The 21,799-nt window shown below is 39.0% G+C and overlaps 1 protein-coding gene across 5 annotated transcripts in view; it reads left to right on the top strand.

Moving 5' to 3' along the window:
* LOC113420591 (PH and SEC7 domain-containing protein 3) overlaps positions 1-21,799 on the top strand; it is a 175,397-nt gene that overhangs the window by 64,412 nt on the left and 89,186 nt on the right. For all 5 annotated transcript variants that reach the window (XM_087957494.1, XM_087957495.1, XM_087957497.1 and 2 more), the window contains 4 exons: positions 14,785-14,997; positions 15,220-15,300; positions 18,146-18,258; positions 20,103-20,161. In XM_087957494.1, the coding sequence (XP_087813620.1) occupies positions 14,785-14,997; positions 15,220-15,300; positions 18,146-18,258; positions 20,103-20,161 (466 nt within the window). The remainder of the gene's footprint in view (positions 1-14,784; positions 14,998-15,219; positions 15,301-18,145; positions 18,259-20,102; positions 20,162-21,799) is intronic.

Below are 21,799 nucleotides of genomic sequence, written 5' to 3'. Positions count from 1 at the left end.
TTAATACCAAGTCCTTGCTGCAATTTCTGGGATTTTACATGGGAAATTAAACATTTTCATTCGAATCGAATTATGCGAGAATATTTAGACTGAAATAGATCTTGAATTATTAGCACATGTATTTAATTGTAATTTCAAAGCATTCTTGTGAGGATAGTACTGGTGGAGGAAATTTATGTCTAAACCTTTGGCTTTATTTGAGAAGAGGGTGCAATAAAATCAGCAAATGAGAGCTTCAAGTTGGACATTGAATGAATAGATGTTGGTATTTGAGAAGTCTGTTTAAGTCAAAAGACGCATCAAAACTGGAACAGTTTAAAAACAGCAGAAAATTGAAAATCAACTGTTCAATTTTTTTTTTTTTTTTTGCAGCTGGTAAAATTAGCAAAAGCAGCTCAATTAATTACAAAATTGTGAGATTTTAGTAAAATTGTGAGAAATTCCACAGCTTTGTTCAATTTAGTGCAGTGTTTTTCAAATTTGGCAACTTTAAAATGTGTGGACTTTAATTCCCAGAAGTCCCCAGCCAGCTGGCCTAGACTTTTTCAACTTTTACAGTGCAGCTCATTCTTGCAGTAATGCAATATTCTGTCTGCAACTTTAATAGCATTTTCACTAATCTATTAATCCTACATGCTGGTCTGTCAATCAGACTCCCCCCGGTCTATGACTATTTGCTGCGGCCAACACGCCATGGCCAACTCACCATAGCTAACTTGCCATGGCCAACTTGCTGAAGCCAACTTGCCATGGAACAACTTGCCATGGCCAATTCTCTGTGAGACAACTCATTGCAGGATAATCAAAAGAAATGATGGAATAGAATCATTAAAGAAAAGATGCAAAAAGAGGGACAAAATTAAATCTGAGTGACAAAAAATGAAACATTTTTAATTTATTTTATATAATCAAATTGAATTGATAAATTGTCTCGCAGAGAGTTGGCCAGGGAGAGTTGTCCCATGGTGTTGGCCACAGAGAATTGTCTGTGGTGTGGTGGCCACAGTGAGTTGGCTGTGGCAAGTTGTCCCATTCTGTCCCAATTCTATCCTTTATTTCTTCTTGATTCACTTGGATTTTTCTAGCTCTTTGCCGTAAAAAAAAAAAGACAAGAACAAACAATTGCATCTAAATAGAGGGATCTACCCTCCCTTGGCAGAAACTGTGATCATTAGCACAATATATGTGCTAAATTAGGTTGATAGATAAGTCTGGATTAAAATGGCAAGACTTTTTTGCTGCAGCAAGTGAGTTCTTTAAAGCAGTAGTTTGCAAATCTGTAAAGTATGAGCTACATTATATTCCCTATTCTGGGTGAGCATGCTTTGGGAGCAGCTCCTTTCTCCTCTAGATGACAGAAAGCCAGGCAAAAAGTGTTCCTTCAGGCCGTCTGCAAATGTTTAAAGGAATGTCTGTGGAGAAGAGTGACTTCATTGTATATTGTACTTTTTTGAGGCAGGTCTGTTGGAAAGTTGTAGGGAACTGCCCTGCCCACAAGCACAGGAAGAAACCCTTAAAATTGTTTCAAGTTAGAATTTCTGCCCTACAGTCCACCCGCCGTCTATAAACCTTGAAACCCTTATCTAGTGTTTGTGTGTCTTTCTGAAGCAACAAACAGCCTGACAAGCCATCAGTGGAAAGAAAAGAATGGCTGAAGGGATAGAAAATGCTGCCATTATACGAGTGTAATTATGGGCTGACCGTTTCCAAAGTCAGGTAATTTGATACTTCTTGTCTTCTTACTGATCTTTCCACCACCCCCACCCTCGTTATTACGATTTGTGAGAAAGATTCCAGAGTGTCCCAGTGCTAACCAACGTGATCAAATTTGGAGAAACAAGGTAGAATCGGAAGTTAAATTGTTTCTGTAACAGGTGGTTGCATGCTAGCAGTGCATCTGTGTGATAAAAATAATCACACGTTTGCCTGCATCTATCAAGACTGCAGATCTAAATACATTTAGGGTCTCAGTGGTGACAGACAGCATAACTCATTTGGGCGTTAGAGCAATCTGCAAAGAATATAGGATTCTTCTCCAAGTCTATTTTTTCTATCACCATCTCTCAGTTAGTAATTTCTCCTTTATCACTGATCTTGTTGTTCTCCCATGATTCTTTTCAATAAAAATTTCACTTGGACCGCAGATGTGAATTTTGAGACAGTTTTGCAGAATTCCTGCAACCTGATTACAGTCCCAAAGGGATTGTAAAGACTTTTATTTCCCTTGCAATTGTACATTAAATAAGACCATAGCCCGCTCTTATTACATGTCTGATACAGTGTTTCTTCTGGCTATGTATGTATATATGTATGTATGTATGTATTTATTTATTTATTTATTAAATTTCTATGCCACCCATTTCTCCTACAAGGTGACTCTGGGTGGCAGTATACATTATATAATGTATAATTTTGAAATTCTTTTATGTACTGTACAGGCATAATTCCATTCCATGACTGGTAATGAGGGCATTGTTCAGAGAAATAAGAATTAGATTTGTGTGTGTTTGATTTCTTTTTTTTTTTCTTAAATAAATTTGTGATACCAGCCTTTAGTTTTTAATGAAACTAAATTATTATTGCTGCTGCTGTTACTAATACTACTAATGATTCTTTGCTAAGTTTCCATTACTCACTCACAGAGATAGAATGGCTATGCAGCACTGTTTCTGGAATTGTTTGTAGGTGCTGTTGAGCCATATATATTAGATGACCGAGCTTTTTCAAACAATTTTTGAAAACTTCAGGCATTCTTAAATTTTGGACTTGTGTAAGATTTCAGACTTTCTTACCTTCAGAAATAATTTAAACTGGGAAAATGCAGTCAAATACAGGTAGACCTTGACTTACAATCATTCCTTTAATGACTGTTCATTAAATTAAATTACAGTGACACCGAAAAAAGTGAATGATCAATTTTCATACTTGTGACGGTTGCAGCACCCCTAAGGTCATGTTATCAAAGTTTGGATGATTGGCAATTGGCATGTACTTATGACTGTTGCAATGTCCTGGCATTATGTGTCCATCTTGTGTGATCTTCTGAGTCAGTGGGGAAGACGGATTTTCAGTAAGACCACAATTTTCACTTAACAACTGCAGTGGTTCACTTAACTGTGTAAATAGGTCATAAAATGGGGCAAAACTCATTTAACAACTGCCTTGCTTAACAACTGAAATTTTGGCCTCAATTGTGGTTGTAAGTTGAGGACTACCTGTATTATTATTTTTCTATTTAATAGTTCTATCCTTGAAACCTATTTTGGAAGATCTGGCTCTTCTGCTTCTTTTAATTTAATTATTTTGGAGTTGAGTTAATACTTTCAGATAAAACTATACATTATATTATTGTTTGGAAGAAAATAAAAGATAAATTATTTCAGGAGTGACAAACCTCTTGCAGTCAATTCGTCTTTTTAAAATTAAATTTATTCATGAAACAATTATGTCAATGCTCGAAGATTTTTTTTTAATATATCCCCAATATTTTTTAAATGCCATGATTGTAGAAAACTTCTGCTTAGATTAAAAAGATAAGAAATAATTGGTGTGAAAATTCAATGGACAGACTTTATAGCCTGTACTAATTTTGCATTTGTTATACAGTACTTTAAATCTTCCTCTAAAATATAGGGGTTGGTCTGAAAAATTAAGAAAGGGGAATTTAAGCGGAATGCTAACTAACTGCAGGTGTTTTGTTTTTGTTTTTTTTACTATTAAGAATCTCTTCCTTAGAAAGCTGACAGAAAATTACTGATCTAATATTCAGCAATATTTTGAGAAAACTAATTGCCTTGTCAATCTTGAAACTTTTGTACTTATTTGGACATTAGGAAAATATAAATTCTTCTTGCCACTTGACATGCTTTTGGCAAGGACTTATTATATATGCAATGACTTCAGAAACTGATTGGTCTGTAATTTGTGAATCACTTACTATTTATTCATTGAAAAGAGTTATATTTCATCGTAGAAATTCTTTGTAGAATTTTGGGAGATTGACAGCAGTAAAACACATGGAAATCTAAAACAACAGAATTGTAAAGGATTAATATTGCAGCAATAAAATATACTTAACATATTGAAATAAGTGTTTGGTTAAATAAGATAAGCTTGTAGTTTGAGACCTTCTTGAAGAACAAGTTTCTGAACAGGTTCCAAAATGCTGTTATCAAAGACGTGAAATGAATTCCTTTTAGAAGGAATGTTCCAAAAGTTAAGACCTTCTTTCTTGTCCAAACCTACCGTATTTGCCGGCGTATAAGACGACTTTTTTGCCCTAAAAAACATGCCTCCAAGTGGGGGGCGCCTTATACGCCGGTAAATACATTGTCACTCGGTGCAAGAGCGACGGGGCGGAGCTCCGCAACTTGCGAAGCCCCTTCAAGCCCAGCCGGAGTCTCTTCTTCCTCCTCCTCCCACCCACCCACCCACCCTCCGCCCGGCTCGGGCGCTGCGGAGGCCAATCTGGAGGTGGGGTGGGGGTGGAGCGGGAGGGTCTCTGGCGGGGCCGCTTCGCCCAGCCAGCCCCGAGCCGCGTAATGGCCCGGGGAGTGGGGGGAGAAGGTGGTGAAGGTGGACTGTGGCGCCCCTCCTTCTGGGCAGCGGGGCGGGGGCGGCAATTTGCTCCTCCCGCTTCTCCCTCCCTCTTTGAAAGACCGGGAGGGCTGTGCTTGGGGCGGGGGGGTGTCCTCAGGAAGTTCCTGATGGGACCCCGCTGGGCAGGGCCACCCGGCTCCCGAGCTGCTTTCCAGGGTCCCCTTGGGAAGAAAAGGGTCCGGTGGGCGGTGGAAGAAGGCGGGCGCCCTCCTCCCGCCCCCTGTCCCGTCCCGTCCCTCCTCTTGTCCCCTCCTCCCCTCCCCGCTTAAGAGAGAAAGATCTGCCTCCCCTGCACCGGGCTTCCACCCGGCGCCGCGTCCCGGCCAGCGCGCTCGACTTGGGAACCGGCCAAGCGACTTTAAAACCGAGCGGAGGCCAGAGATAGCCGGAATTACCCTCCACACCACACACACACACACACACACACACAGAGAGAGAGAGAGAGAGAGAGAGAGAGAGAGAGAGAGAGAGAGTTGGCAGCTGTCCATCCCCCACCCTTGGAGTCCCGATGGCACGCACGCGGGGGCTGTCACAAAGAAAGGGAGAGGAATCGAGTGCCAGCCTGAGAAAGGCGAAGCTGCCTCTCTAAAGCATTTTGGTGGCTTTGTAAGTTTGGGGGAAAGGGGTTGGGGGTGTCAATCAAGAATTATATCCAGAATACCCCAAGTGTTACAACTTACCGTATTTGCCAGCGTATGAGACGACTTTTTTGCCTTGAAAAGCATGCCTCCAAGTGGGGGGGTCGTCTTATACTGTGAGTATATAACAAAAACTATATTTTGAGTGGAAATGTTGGGGGCTCGTCTTATACGCCCAGTCGTCTTATACGCCGGCAAATACGGTAACAACTTTCAAAAAGCTGTTGGATAAAAGAGGAAAGTTGAGTTCTGGCATCCTTTTCATTCCACAGATTTCTGATAGAGTCTGAAAATACAGTTTCTTGGCTGCTAAAGGACAATACAGATTTTTGTTTCACAAAAATAGCTCTTGGAAAAATTGTGGTATGTATTTATTTTGATTTTGTCCCACCTCTATTATTTTGTAAGTAACTCATGAATTCTAGTCAGTGTTAAGAATTTCAGCGTATTTGTTGAAATAATATTACTCTTTATTTGAACCTGGCAGTGCTTCCACCTGGTTGCCTTCCAGTTTTGTAATTTAGGTTGCCAGCTTTAGAGCAGGCGTTTTTTCTCAACACCGATCAATCTAACTACAGTATTCCAGAATCTGCTTTGTGGCTAACTGAGGAATTCTGGGAGTTGAAGTCCACAAGTCTTGCAGTTGCTATAGCTGGACATGCCTGCCTAAATGAAAATAAGTAAGATTTGACAACAATATGATATTGGGGTGTGCAGCCTAGGATCTCAGGATTCCTCTAAGTCAAATGTCAACATTCTGCTTCAAAACAGTTCAGGTCAGCTCAGATTCTCTGATGAGAATTAGTTATTTCTTTATAACTTACTAGTTAGAAGGGAGAGAAAAGGATATTAGGAAGACTGGTGAAAGAAGATATTAGGGAGAAAGAGTTCCTGGACCATTTTTGTTTTTAGTTTTACTCACCATCTGCTTCATTCGTACCCAGCACACTGTCAAATTATTCCCCCTTGAGGAATGCAGTTTTTTCCCTGAAATATGTAGATTTAGTACAAAGTGCAGCTGTTTCAAATGCACTGTCCTTGGACCTGGAACTGTCTAAAATATGAAAAAGTAAGTATACCCCAGTGAATTTTTTTATTTTTTCCAACACATTTCAACATACTGTACACACATTTTTGATCTTCATTTCAACTACATTAATAGCAAATATCTTGCACCATTTATATTTTGTAGTCCATTGTAGAATTTAAGTTAATGCAAATTTAGCATATGGGAAAGGTAAACGCACCTTTACATTTATCACTCTCTCAAATACCTAAAATCAGAATCAAGTGCAAATAATAGAGAGGATCTCTAATGAATTTGTCTTATTTAAATTGGGAACATGTAGTTTGATTTGCTCTTTATTGTTGAAGATATCACCATGCCTACATCAAAGGAATTCTGTGAAGCCTTCAGAAAGAAGGTTATAGATGCCTATGAGTCTAGGAAGGGTTTAAAAGGATTGCCAAACCATTGGAGATAATCCTTCCATTACCAAATATCTGCCAGTTTGCCACGGTCAGGCAGTCCCAGCAAGTTCAGTCCCAGAGCAGATCATAAGATGTTGAAAAAAATCTCTTAAGTATCCCAGAATTTCATCATATGAAATGGATAACTCTGGATAACTCTTACCACCAGGGGTGGGTTTCTACTGGTTCTGTCCACCTCTGTAGAACCGGTAGCTCTGAAGAGCAGCAGGCATAGAACCGGTTCTATGTCTGCTGATGTTTTTGCCCACCTGGGCTCTTACCTGATCTTTATTTCCTGATTTTTCAACTTCAGCTTCTGAACGAGGCACAGCTGCAGTTAAAAAAAACAAGAAAAGAGGGCTGTTTCAAAGGCTGCTTCTCTGCACGCAGCGTGCTAATGACGATTAACAGGCGCGCAGCTCACAGCATGCAGGGAAGCTCATAAATCCCGAACCGGTAGTTAACCCTGTCGTATCCCACCCCTGCTTACCACTATGTCAAGTTGTATGAGTCTACTATGAGAAATAAACTGCATAAATTAGATTTACATAGGAAATATGCTAGGGGGAAGACTTTCCTGTCCACAGAGAATCAGAACCATAGTGTTAAAAGGAACCTTGGAGGTCTTATAGTTCAGCCCCTTGGCTCTGCCCAATGTGGGATTCGGGTAACACTAATGCTTGCTCATGAGTATCTAGCAAAGACCAGGAGTTGTGGAACAATGTGCTCTGGACACATAAGGCAAGGGTATTGAACTTCAGTATCAGAAGACATGCTTGTTGAAAACTAAAGGCAGCGTTTCACCCAAAAGACCTGAGATCAACTATAAAGCATGGTGGTGGACATCTTATGGTTTGACACTGCTTTGCTTATCAGGGCAGCTCATCACCACAATATGAATTCTTCATTATGCCAGAGGGTTCTTGTGGATACAGTAAGTGAGACCGTATGTCAGAACACTGAAGCTCAACTGAAAGTGGACCTTGCAACATGACAGTGACTTTAAGCGTTTCAGTAAATGCTCCAAGGAATGGCTGCAAAAAATAAGACAAAACAGAAGTATAGGGCTCTGGAATGGTTGCATAAAAGACTGGATCTAGATCCAATTGAAAGGCTGCAGGGTGATTTGAAACAGCCCATCAAATATCACACAGCTGGGAAAATTTTTTTGCATCGGTTGTGGGAGGGAAATTCTCTCCAGTCGATATCAGAGACTGGTGGCCTGTTATAAGAAAAGCCTGCTTGAGGTTGCTTCTGCCAAAAGGGACAATACGAAATACAGGTAGTCCTCGACTTACAACATTTCATCTTTAGTGACCGTTCAAAGTTAAAACAGCACTTAAAAAGTGATTTATGACTGTTTTCACACTTATGAACATGGCAGCATCCCCATCAATACATGATCAAATGGATGGCGTTCCATTCCAGCAAGGGGAGCTATGGCTGTAATGCTCCGTTCCGACAAGGCTGTAGCAGCAGCGCCGTGATTTCCACAGCGCTTCGTTCCTATGCATCACTCATTTTGGCGTGATGGTGTCCTGCTGCGCGAAGGGCCATCGCTTCTTGTTCTCCTGTCGGGGGGTGGTGGCATATTGGCTGCACGCTCTGTCGTCAGCTGGGAAAAGGAAGAGTCGTGACTCGCATAGAATGATGCTGCCAATCCTGGGGAATTGCTATAATGCTTTGCTATAACGGGCTGAGGGAGAGGTACGGGGTGGAGGCACGTGGGTTTAGCTGCGGGGTGAGGCCCTATTATGTACTTTAGGCACGGGGTGGAGCGCATGGGTGTGGGATTGGCTGCGGTGCTATTATTATGCATTGATTGAGGTGTGGGGTATAAAGTCAGCGTGGAGAGGCGATTGCTCTCAACGCTGACTTTAAACAGTTCCTTGTTACTGTTACTACTACTTGCCATCTGGAAGCCTGCATTAAAACCTTGTCCCCGTGTTTCACTATTTGTGAGTAACGTGATTTATTGCAAGTGTATCCAGTGTCTAATGCAAGTGTGTGAAAATTCAGATGCTTCATCACTGGAGGTTTTTAAGAAGAGATTGGACAGCCGTTTGTCTGAAATGATATAGGCTTGAGTAAGGGGTTGGATTAGAAGATCTGCAAAGTCCTTTCCAATCTGTTATTCTGTTATTCTGTAATTCTGTAAATTAATCTTAAAATATGGATCAGCCTCAGAATTCAACTAGTCATGTTTATCTTATCACAAATACTAACAAATACTAGATTATCTATATCAGGGGTCTCCAACCTTGGCCACTTTAAGACTTGTGGACTTCAACTCCCAGAATTCCTCAGCCAGCTTGCTGAGGAATTCTGGGAGTTGAAGTCCACAAGTCTTAAAGTGGCCATTCTATATCTTTATGAAGTTCATTTGTACCAAAACTGGAGATAATGCTAAATTTACTGATTGACAAAAGTCCTAGGAATTCTTATATTAACATAAAGGAATCAGAACAAGACCTAAACTCACAAATCTATAGTTCTCAAGTTTATTATGACACCCAGGGAAATCAGTTCATAGGATAACCAGACTGAATATCAGACTCATGTCACTGAAATATGTTGAGAAGTAGAAATATATATGTTTGTCGATATAACATATATATTTTACATATATTACATTTTTCAAAAACTTCTGCCTTCATCTGTCAACTTTTTCAGGATTTCTAATCCTGAAGCAAGAAGTTGTAAAGTCAAATTAAACAGAAAAATAAATTGTGGCAATGTATATGTTCTGATATATAACGTGTCATAACTAACCAAGGAAATAACTATTAATAATTACTTGTGCTTTAGAGTTAATAAACTTGTCACTCTAGGTTTGGCGAAACCATTGTAAATCAGTACCCACTCAAAAATGTCCAAGAAATAATAGGCATTTTCAACATCCAAAGAAAGAATATTTGATGGATTCAGCCTGTTTTGAGTTTAAACAATCACATTAATTACAAATATAATATTACTAGGATGTTGATAAGGTTCCAAGGAATGAAGTGTCAGAAAATAATCTAAATGGAAGTGAATTTGACATACGCAAAAAAGGAAGGATTAATGGAAAGTCGAATGTTCACTAGACTGAATTCATGCATATAATCATGCAAAGTGTTCCAAATATGAAGTATAATTTTGGTGAGAGGAAATTGTGATGTAGAAAGGACTCCTGATCTCTAACATATGTTCTACTAGTTTGAGTAATATTGAAGAAGGTTCAGGAATCTATAATTGGACTGTCTAGACTTGAAAGCAGGGGTGGGATTCTCCCGGTTTGGACCGGTTCGGGCAAACCCCTAGCTGGCAGCGAACCGGTTCGCTCCGACATCATGTGGGCCCACCTGCCCGCCTCTGCGCTGTACTTACATATATCCTCTCGGCTGATTCGCACAGCAGAGGGGATGACTGTCACTCCTCAGCTGTGTTACTCCCCAGAAGTAACATAGCAGGTAAGTTTTTTTGGAAAGCTGTTCACACGCGCGAAGCGCGCAATCACTAAACTGATTGTTATACTAGCAGCAGCCTACCACTGCTTGAAAGTCTTGTGGTTTTTTTTTAAACAAGGACCATCTATAATGCCTTTTTCAAATGAGGCTACCTGAGTTGGCTCAGTCCAAATATTTAGATTAGTTCTGGTTTCAGAACAGACTTTTGATACCTAATATTGCTTACTGCAAGTGATGCTTTCTGTATCGATGCTTTGCTTTTATGTCTAATTTAAATAACAGATTTTGATTATTCAATTTAATAATTTGCAAACATTTGTTAATAGGTGGTTTGTAGCCTGCTATTTTGTCAAGGTAGACTGAAATGAACATGAAATATAATAATAAATATAGTTTCTCTGTTTAATGTAACCTGCCCTTTGCTAATACTTGCTTTCAGATTCATTCCTTTTCTTATATACCTCCTTCCTAACATATTTTGTTTGTTTTACATTGTTTTATGTATGTATGGCTAATGTTTTGTTAAAGAAATATGACTGCTGACTTCCCAAATCCTTTTTCCAATGATAGATAACATTATTTCCTTCCTTCCTTCCTTCCTTCCTTCCTTCCTTCCTTCCTTCCTTCCTTCCTTCCTTCCTTCCTTCCTTCCTTCCTTCCTTCCTTCCTTCCTTCCTTCCCTCCTCCCTCCCTCCCTCCCTCCCTCCCTCCCTCTCTCTCTCTGTGTGTTACAATTACTTCACTTTCCCCAATGGTAAACTAAATCCAGAGGTTTTAGGTAAAATATGTATGATCTACAAATGCCACTCCCTGTAAAGAATACAAGTCACTTATGATGTAATTCTTGCATCATGACAAAGATCTGGAATGTCTAGGGATATTTTTCTTAAGTCACATGGATGTCCAAATGGCAGATGTATACATTCCAGTCATCCTTAACATATGAAGATGAAGGAGATCTTTTCCTTGGCTCACAGTAAGACGGGAAATATCTATCTAGGATTCCTGTGAAGGATACTGTAAAGGATTTTGCCAAGAGTGGTCTGCTTGCTGCTGGCAGTTTCTGTTGCTGACTGAACAAGCAACTTCTGTTTTAGGGAGATGCAAAAGCATGACAAAGTTGGCATTGCACCAAGCTATAATGTGGAATTAAACAGGTATGTTAAATGTTGGTGTTGAGTAAAGATTGCAGGTGATATAATTGGACTGCTGATACCAAATGCTACCATCAATGTATTGGCATTTTTCTTTGATATCAATGGTAAATACACCAAATTATTTTTGCAGATGAGGGGACAAAGAAATTTGAAGCAAAGAAATGACAGTATAAAGAATTCTGTCTATGTCAGCCTCTTCCAACCTAATGTCCTTTTGCGTCTAGTTTTCATAATGTTCAATACTATGGGAAAAATTTGGGAACAGTAATGGAAATTCTTCTGTAACATGCCAGACGCATAGGCCTTCATGGAGTTTCGTTCACAGTTGGCTAGGGCCAATTATGATGAAATTTCTGAGACATATATCTCTAGCTTCTTTGAAATGAATCTAATGGAATACATGTGCTCTACTACTACTAAATTCTGCTAAAGTTGAATTGGATTGTATATTTATTTGGAATTTTTGGTGGTTTTGCAACCAGGCACTAACTTAGATTTAACAATTCTACCATACCATTGCTCAGTTTTCCTCTTAGATTAATCTTAAGGCTTATGTGATGGAAATATAAGAACTAATTCTGAAAAAAATAATTTAGAGAAGTATGTTGTAAAGAAATTTGGTAGCCAAATGAAGACTAGGAATATATCCGTTATCCTTTCTTAGACTGCTTTAGGGCAAAAGATCTGGGTATCAAACGATCAACATTAACCTTTAAGAGAATTGTTTTTAAAAGTATCAAACTAATTTCCACTAGTCTGTGGCATTTCCTAACCAAATTAATAAAGCTGAAGCTTAAGAATTCACCAATATTTTTTGGGAATACTACATCTGTATATTTTGAGCCTAGATGCCTCTGTTTGAAATATTCAATTCTCATTGAATTTCTTCCTTAATTTTATTTGCAATATTTTCCTTAGGTTATTTGCCTCTTTTTTTAAAAAAAACTTCCTCCTTTAGCAACAGACTTTCACCTACCCGCCTGCTCATTGTCTTGCTTCCTTCTTTTCCACTATTGGCATATCCAATCAGCAACATACTGAAACATGACGTTTCCTCATTTTAGAGATAGTGACTGGAGTGGATTGTGTTACAATACAAATGGGAGTATTTATATTTGTCATCCCCAACACAGAGTTTGAATCGCTTTTCTCTCTAGAAGCTTTTCATAAAGTTGACGTCATAAACACATGATTAACCATTGTTACTGTTAATGCCGGTTTAGTACTCAGAATGAACTATTTGGCAAGGATATTTTGCTGTCTTGAAAATGGAAGGTGAGCAGGCTTTTTCTGCCTGACAGCCGGCTGCTGGGTATAGAGTTAGTGATGTCATAATGTCACTGAAGTGGGTGGGACCAAATATCCCAGGTTTGCAAATATGGGAGATAAAAGGGTTTATGCAGAGAGGCTTAAGATAGTCCTTGACTCCCTGATTCCTTCCAAATAAGAAAAAAAAAAATTATCCAATTCTGGTGCTTGGGAGTTCTTAAGAGGCAAATGGGAGCCTTAAGCCATGACATATGTATTTTGTAGTTTCTTTTCCCCATATATCTAATAAAGGAATAGTGTGGGGCTGTACCATGATAAATCAGCTCTCCTTACAGCCCTGAGTGAGGCCATCAAGTTGGTTGCAGAAAAATGCATATGTTGATATACTGTTGACCATATGTCTGAATGTTGTGACACATCAAAAATGTGGTGCGGTGATGGCTTTTTAGAACACTTTCTAGACAGGGTGTTTGTTATGTTTCAAAACCAGTCATTGTATTATCAGGAAAGAAGCTCATATGATTCACATTTATCAAGTAGTTATGCCAATGAGAGGATGAAACATGGGTTGTGAAAAATACTTCATAGCAGCAGCACATTTGATGGATTCATTGCAGCTACCATTCAGATGGCTTTTTCCCAGTGTGCCATCACAGTCCTTCTTCCTGTGTTGTAATGTTTAATAGAGACTGTTGCATCGTATTTGTTTTTACTACAGTATGAGGTGTTTTAAAATGAGGTCTTCTCAACTATTTCAAATAATGCTATTTGCATACATAGGGTTCCATATTGGAACCAGAAAAATCTTAGTTTATATTATATTTAATCGAAAAGTGTTCCTTCATTTGGGACAATCTTGCGGGTAATGGTATCTTTGTAGTGCATAAAACTTAGAATCCTTTAGAAATGGACCAGTATATAAGTTTAAGTGAAGTAGTATATAAATGTGTGTTTAACTGGAAAAAAAATTGCTGAGTGGTGCTGTAGTAAAACAAGATGACTTCTTATCATAAGGATGATACTATCATCTGGGCTTCCCTGAACAAATCATTTTTATCACAGTTGGCCATTATAGTAATAATGAAACCTAAATAACATGTCCTGAGTTATTTTGCCATCTATTTCCTGCCCATGTCTTTTTCCTTCTATGATATCTCTTTTGTATTTCCATGGTTATACAAGCTATTTTTGGAACCCTTAGGTGAGGTATAAATGCTCTAAATAAATACTTTAAATTTAATACATTAAATAAAGTTATCTCACTGGGAAGAGTTTACTAAATTTAGTTTGATGGCACTATTTACTAAATTAAAGGCTTTGTAACTTGGAACGTGCAAAATGTTTACAACCATTTCAAGATGATTTTGTGAAACATCACATTTCAAACATGAAGCCTCATTTTGTTTGAAAAATATTAATTTTGCGCTCAAAATGGGATGTCACAAAATTTCACACTTCGAATAAGTCAAAATGAAATGCTTCACATATTTTTAATTTTAATTCTTGCATTTTGCTCTTGTTTTTTTAAAGAACTTTGAAATGAAAGTAGTTCCATGTTATAATGAAAATAGCTGCACAGAATTTTATCACCCAAAACACATGGTGATCATACCTTATCAAACTGTTTATAATTTACAAAGTTTTGGATTTCAAACAAGTGAACTACAACAGGAACCCTAAAGAATTTCCTTTTTCAGACTGTATTTAAACTTTTTTGGCTTTCATTAAAAGTTATGTGTGTATATGTTCAAAATTTTTATAAATTTTTATAAATTTCTATAAAATCTATTTATAAAAATTTTGAACATATACACACATCTGCTTTCTTCACAACTATTCTTCTTGCCTTCTTTTACAGTTTTGAGACCTAAAATAAGGTTTCCTGGTTTTTGAACATATGCTGCACTAAAACCTGGGCAGCAATTCTATTAAGATCTCTGAATTAACATTAAGGTCTGAATTGAGAGATAGATGGGGGAAAAAAAGCAGAAGTGTAGGAAGGTTTTCTCAGAAAATTCCATTCACTTCTATAGAGTTTTAAGGGAAATGTACTACGTCCATTTTAATTTGTGCATAAAATGTAATAAAAGCTTTCTAATCATCTGTTATTTGTTCGTTGCCATAAATGATTTGTACTTACAAAAACATTAATTTTATTTTCTCCTCTTGTTCCTCCTGTTAATATTCTCTCCTGTTTCGTAGCAATGCAAGGCTGGAATGTACTACACCATTAGATGCCACAGGGGATATGGGCAGCCATGATATTCTGGAAAAAGAGGGACATGAAAACCTGAGCCATGACTTCATCAATGGTACGACCAGTGGTAATGTGGAGGCTGCACGGAGACTGGCAAAGCGCCTCTATCATCTGGATAGATTCAAACGATCTGATGTGGCAAAGCATTTGGGGAAAAAGTACGTACCAATTTTCTGCCTTTAATATTCAGAATGTTATGAATACATCTGAGTTTCATTTTCCAACGTGCCTACCATCTCTGTCCTATTGTTTCTTTTTTATTCATATCCATTTCATGTATTCATAACCATGCTTATACCTGTTATCTTATAATCGCTTGACATAATAAATAAATAAAATAAATAAATACACTGATCTATCTTTTTCTGTTTCTGTTGAAGCAACGAGTTTAGTAAGCTTGTAGCTGAAGAATACCTCAAGTTCTTTGATTTCACGGACATGTCTTTGGATTACTCTCTCAGGTAAGAAGCCATCTTCCCCATGTATTTTCATGTATCATTTCTCATCTAAAGAAAATGCTATACCTAAGTCATGTGTGTTTAGATGCTGTACCATGGGTAAAGCAGTGCTAAACTTGTGCCAACATCCACTTCATTTGCATACATTTAACCAGAATGTAATTACATCCATTTTAAGTCTTTTAAATATTTAAGAGAATATTTATTTATTCATTTATTTATCCATACACATATATAAACACTCAAGACATACAGTGTGTGTGTATGCATATGCATATAGATATGTATGTGTATGTATATGTGTATATGTATGTATAAGGTAAAGGTTCCCTTCGCTCATACGTGCTAGTCGTTTCCAGCTCTAAGGGCGGTGCTCATCTCCATTACAAAACTGAAAAGCCAGCGCTTTCCGAAAGTCTCCGTGGTCATGTGGCCAGCATATCTAAATGCCGAAGGCACATGGAACACTGTTACCTTCCCACCAAAGTGGTCCTTATTTTTCTACTTGCATTTTTACATGCTTTCGAACTGCTAGGCTGGCAGAAGCTGGGACAAGTAATGGGAGCACACTCCATTATGCAGTGCTAGGGATTCAAACCACCGAACTGCCGACCTTTCTGATCAACAAGCTCAGCGTCTTAGCCACTGAGTCTCCACGTCCCTCTAATGTATATGCATATATATGTGTGTGTGTGTACATATATACATACATAACGCATATATACATCATACCTATACCTTTCCAAAAAAAAAAATAGTTTTATTTATTTATATCAGTGTTTCCTACCCATGGCAACTTTAAGTTGTGTTGGCTTCAACTTTCAGAATTCCCAAGCAATTCTGGGAGTTGACCTCCACATATCTTAAAGTTGCCAATGTTGGGGTTTATTCATTTATCATATATGTACTATATAGCCACCTAGCTGTATATATGGCTCTGGGTGTCTTTCAAACAGTTGAAAACAGCAAAACATTACAACAATTTAAAACAATAAAAAGTATATAAAACTATAAAAACCATAAAATTCATAGCTATCGTGAGAAGTATTTGGAATCATTTCTGGTAAAAACTCAATGTATTGAGCTAATTCAGATTTCTACGTAAAGTACTAGTTTTATTGCCTAACTTCAGCAATAATTATCCATCTGAAAGTCTCATGCACTGAACTGTATTTTGGGGGGGCATCAGAGGAAATTGTTCTTATTAACCTTTCCTATGAAGGATTCTATGGATAATTCAATGCGTGTATCCCATTAAAAGTCTGCAATCAAGCTGTCTATGATTTTTTTTAGTATTACTTTGATTCAAAATGAATTCTAGACCGATAAAGAAATCCGTTTCTTCTTCTTTTCCATCCATTTTCTGAATTATTTATTTTAACTCCTATCAACTGTCCAGGCAGAAGTATTTATCATCTCCTGTTACTAGATCAATCCCACTGGAGATTCCAAAAATTATAGGAGAGACCTTCTATATACAATGCACCTGTTTTACTACAAAGCAATATTTTCTCCAGTTACATCCAGATAGAAATGAATGCCTTGGAAAACAGCCGTCAGAGTTGAATTGGAGTAGGATTTGTGTCGGATGTGGTCCTGCCTCTGCATGTGCCCGCTTTAAAAATAGCCGAAAATTAGGATAGACCTTCTGTGTAACTTGTTTGCATTTAATTTTTTTTTTTTTTTGACAGGGTTGGAAATATACAGCACAGCTTCATCAAACGAAATGTGTTTATTTATTTTAAATGATTTTGTTAAAAAGTTGATTGTGTAGTTGTATGAGGTAATGGCAGGAGAAAGAACAAGAAGTAACAGCAGGGCTGTGAAAGAGATATAAGGAAGTCAGAAGAGAAAGCTGAAAAGTGATGACAGCTGCATCATTTTAAAAAAAAACACATACAACTGCTGTAAGTTGATAGACTTGAAGGCATGTTTTCTTTTGCAGGATGCACGCTCTCTGCTGGAAGACACGTTTAAAGTAAACCCAGTGCCTAAGGAATCATATATCAACATAGAAATTTCATGTAATCATGTTTAAGAAAATAGCGAATCCTATCTCTCCCTTTCCCTTTATTTTCCCCCAGTTCCTTAGTCCCAGGAATTATAGCAAAGGTTGCTGTATGTTTGCTATACCTACAGATATTTCTAGCAAATATTTGCTTGTATAACACTAGCATCTATTTTATAGATAGGCAGTAGATTTTTAAGAGTCTTAAAATATACATCTCAGCTTTCTTTTCAAATATGATTATTTGCTAAGTAGTACTAGTAGTGACTGAGTAATAATAATAATATTCTTTTTATTTATAGTATACTTATTAAAAATGCAGTATAGTATGACTATCCCCCCCCCCCCCACAGCTCCCTCAAAGCTAGACCAGCACAGACTTTAACATGATTTTACAAAACAGTAAAAACTGAGCTGTAAGGTCTTTTATACTTAAGGCAACTGTGCTTGTGTTCATGGCAATAATAACTATTATATAGATAAACAATACAGTGGTTTTTGTATTGTATCAGACACGGTGATAACTGCAACAAAACACACATGGGATACATACTTTATTCAAGCTGTCTTCAATTCTGAAAAAAGTTATCTTTAATTTATAACAGTGGTGGGATTCAAATTTTTTTACTACCGGTTCTGTGGGCGTGGCTGGATGGGTGTGGCAGTGGAAGGATACTGTAAAATCTCCAGCCACAGGTGGTATTTGCTGCTTCTCCAAACTACTCCAAACTTCTGCAACCGGTTCTCCAGAACTGGTCGGAACCTGCTGAATATCACCTCTGATTTATAACCCTAATATAGAAATATTTGACTTTTTTTCCCCTTTACGTTTCTTTTTAGGACATTTTTTAAAGCCTTTTCCCTCATCGGAGAAACTCAGGAAAGAGAGAGAGTTCTAGTTCATTTCTCCAGCAGATACCACCAATGCAATCCCAGTGCTATTTCCACACAAGGTAACCATCCTTTCACAGGTTTAAGAAATGTGTGTCTTATTGTCACTTTTACTCAAGCAGACTTCGTAATGGTTATTTTAATATTATAATCATACTAGACCCGTGATGGCAAACCTATGGCATGCGTGCCACAGGTGGCACGCAGAGCCATAGGGCTGGCACGCGAGCCCCAGCCAAACTTACCTGCACTGTGCATGTGCGTGCTTCCCAGCTGATTTTCAGCCTCCAGAGGCTCGAGGGAATACCGGAAGTGACGAAACGGGCCCATTTTTCGGCCTCCAAAGGCTGCAGAGGCTTCCCTTGAGCCTCTGGGAGGCTGAAAAAGGCTTCAAACAGGCCGAAAATCAGCTGGAAGGCATTCACAGTTCAGGTAAGGGGGTGATGTGGGGGCGATCGTCCGCACATGCACAGGGTGGTGGGGGCCCAGTATGCATTGCCTTCTGGGTGGTGGCACATGAGTGAGTGAGCACAAGTGCGAGCGCAATTTTCGGCACAGGGGCCCAAAAAAGGTTAGCCACCACTGCACTATACCACCCCGGAAACCCAAGACAAACCATTCCCAACCCAGTAGGTCAATAAACCCAAACTAGCTGAGTGAAAATGCAGCCCAGTCAGTTATAAAATCTTTATGGCCATCATTCGTTTTTGGAATTGAGTATTCACTGAGTTTGCTGCTGAACCACTAGAATCCTTTTCAGATATTTGCACAAAGAACATCTTTCACTGAGGCTTTCTATCATTTATTGCCCAATTAAGGACTCAAGCATGATACATGGGAATCACTATTACGATCTGCTTGTAAGGTTTTCCTCCTTGTATAGCTTGAATTGTACAAAGGCTTATTGAGATAAGAGGAAAAACAGAGGCAACCCCAAAGATGCTTTTTCAAAAGACAACTAGATTTTCTTTGTTTTTCCTTGAAGACGTTTCGCTTCTCATATAAGAAGCTTCTGCAGTTCTGAGTTCTGACTGAAGAAGTTTCTTGGATGGGAAGCAAAATGTCTCCAAGGGAAAAAAAAACAAATCCAGTTGCCTTTTGAAAAAGCACTTTTGGGATAACCACGACCTGGATGACTGAGAATCTTGATGGACAAAAGCAGAGACCATGAAAGACTGTAATCAAATACACATTTATAAAACCCACTCGAGCTTGTAGCTTCATGGACACAACACACTTTGTGGAAGCAATAAAAGAGAACAGAGAAGATGTTCTGAGACGAGTTCCCGACAGAAATGTCTAATATGGAGACTGCATCAAAGGGTCCGATACGACAAAAGCGGTATTATACTATCCGGTGCAAACTCTGCACATTTTCTGCACGCATCATGACATTGTGCCACAATGGCAAGATGCTGCTTTTGTCATTTTAATGAAAGCTTTGGAGGTAAGTTCAACTTCAGCTGGAGTTTAATTAGTCTCACAGGAAATGGTTTCAATTAGATGGAGCCTGGCTGAACCTTCTGGTTTAACTGGATTGCAGGTCCAATTGCAAAAAGGAAAACAGAATCAAGATCAGATTCTGCAGCTGAGCTACCACAAGACATAAACACCTCTGTGGTGGATCTTCAAAACATGGCTTATGGTGATTCTCCAGTGACAAACAAAATCAGGCTGGTCTCCTCTCCCTACCAGTGATTTAATTTCATGAGATATCTTTCTTGATTAACGTCATGTATTTCTTTATAAGGAAACTGCTTTGGAGAGTGTTAATTAGGCTGCAGGGGGTTCCAGCTTAATTGGCATCTTTCTTTTATAAACAGACGGGAAAAGTGGGAAGTGTGATTTTCTTTTATTCCTGTGTAGCTTTCTATATGTCATGCTTTGGGTGTTTTTAATCCTACAGATGGAGTCCATTGCCTCACATGTGCAATGATGCTGCTTAACACTGACCTTCATGGCCATGTGAGTATTGTGCAAACTTAACACCACTCCTCAAAAACTACAGGATGGTCTTCTGATGCATATCTGGGGTTTCTGTGTTCAGTGGGCCCAGACATTGCAGGCTTAGTTTCTAACAGCTTCAAAGAGTTGTGAAGTCATCTATGCAGAGGCGGAAAGTAGCTGTGGGGTTTGTAAAAAAAAAAAAAGGCAAGCATTTGTAGTTCAGAATGCACAGAACAAGAGAGAAAGTTACAAGGCCAAATAGCCCGTAAAAAGTGCACTTAGCAAAGATGGAACAAAACCATTTGGCAAAGGCATGGAAACATCTGAATGGCCCTCCACAGAATGGATTGCAGAAACACCAGAAAGCTGCACAGCAAAAGCTTTGGGATTGGCTCTCCTTGATTCCCTGATGTCCTTAATTTAATTTGTGCTGGTCAGTGACTTGCAGCCTGTTCATACTTGTGAATGACTTCTGGCAGGTCCTGGAAGGGGTGGAAGTAGTGTATTCATCCTGGCCCTACTTGATTTCCCGGTGGCTCTTGATATTGCTAATCAGGTAACCTGAGCTGGCGAGGGATTGAGATGTGGTACCATCCTACCTCCAAGGCTGGTTTCAGCTGGTTTGGTAAGAGGGGAGACATGAGGTGCCAGGGGACTTGACATGGACTCTCTCCGTGCCCCTTTTTAACATCTAAATGAAACCACTGAGTGAGGACATGTGTCAGCATGGAGCTAAATACCATAAGTATGGCTGTAATAAATGTACCTCTCTACCCTGGGCTGCTCAAACTGTCAAGGCACTTTCCCAGTACCTAAACACTATGTGGGTCTGGATGAGGAAAAATCCATGCCACTTCAGCCCCACCAAGACTGCGATGGCTGTTGGTTTTAACATCCTCAGTATCTGGTGATTTGATATCTTTTTACCTCTGGTTTGGATGACACCCATTCAGAATTGGCACACAGTCTGGGGATTTCCTTGGACACTTGATCCTGCTCATAGGGCAAGTGGTAGCCATGGCCAGGAAGGCCTTTGCACAAATGCATCCGTTGCCCCAGTTGTGCCCTTTCCTACATCAGGAGGCACTGCTCATGGTTACTTATGACTTAGTCACCTTATGGTTGAGTTGTTGCAATCCACTCTATAGGAGACCACCCTTAACAAGCATTCGGAAGCAGCAACTGGTTCATAATGCAGCAACACAGTTAGTGGTGGGTGCACCTTAATATGCCCCTGTAATATTAGTGCAGAGTGAGCTGCACTGGCTCTCAATGGTCTTCTGGGTGCAGTACAGTTCACCCCACAGTGGTGTTAAAACCATATATTAAATGAGGTCAGGTTACCTGTAGCACTATCTATCCCCAATGGTTTCTACTTGTCCTACTAAATCTGGCAGGATGGACTCTCAGTGTGTCTCCTTGCTGAAGCAGTATAACTGGTGGGACTTCAAAAATCACACCTTTTCGATCATGATGACTGGCCTTCAGGAAAATGAATATGAGGGGTCCTTAGTGCTTTCTGAGCTTGGTTGTTTTCTTGCAGATGTTTCATTATTCAAACTAGATGACATCGTAAGAATTGGTAGGGAGCAGGGGTTGCTTTTATATTCTAAAATTGGTAAAGAATTGGCTTTTATCCCAAACCCTAGAGCCAAG

The sequence above is a fragment of the Notechis scutatus genome, chromosome 2 (genome assembly GCF_049901735.1).
Source record: "Notechis scutatus isolate UNSWTSFEM ecotype Mainland chromosome 2, rNotScu1.2, whole genome shotgun sequence".
NCBI lineage: Eukaryota > Metazoa > Chordata > Lepidosauria > Squamata > Elapidae > Notechis > Notechis scutatus.
This window is presented reverse-complemented; position numbering and strand designations above follow the sequence as displayed.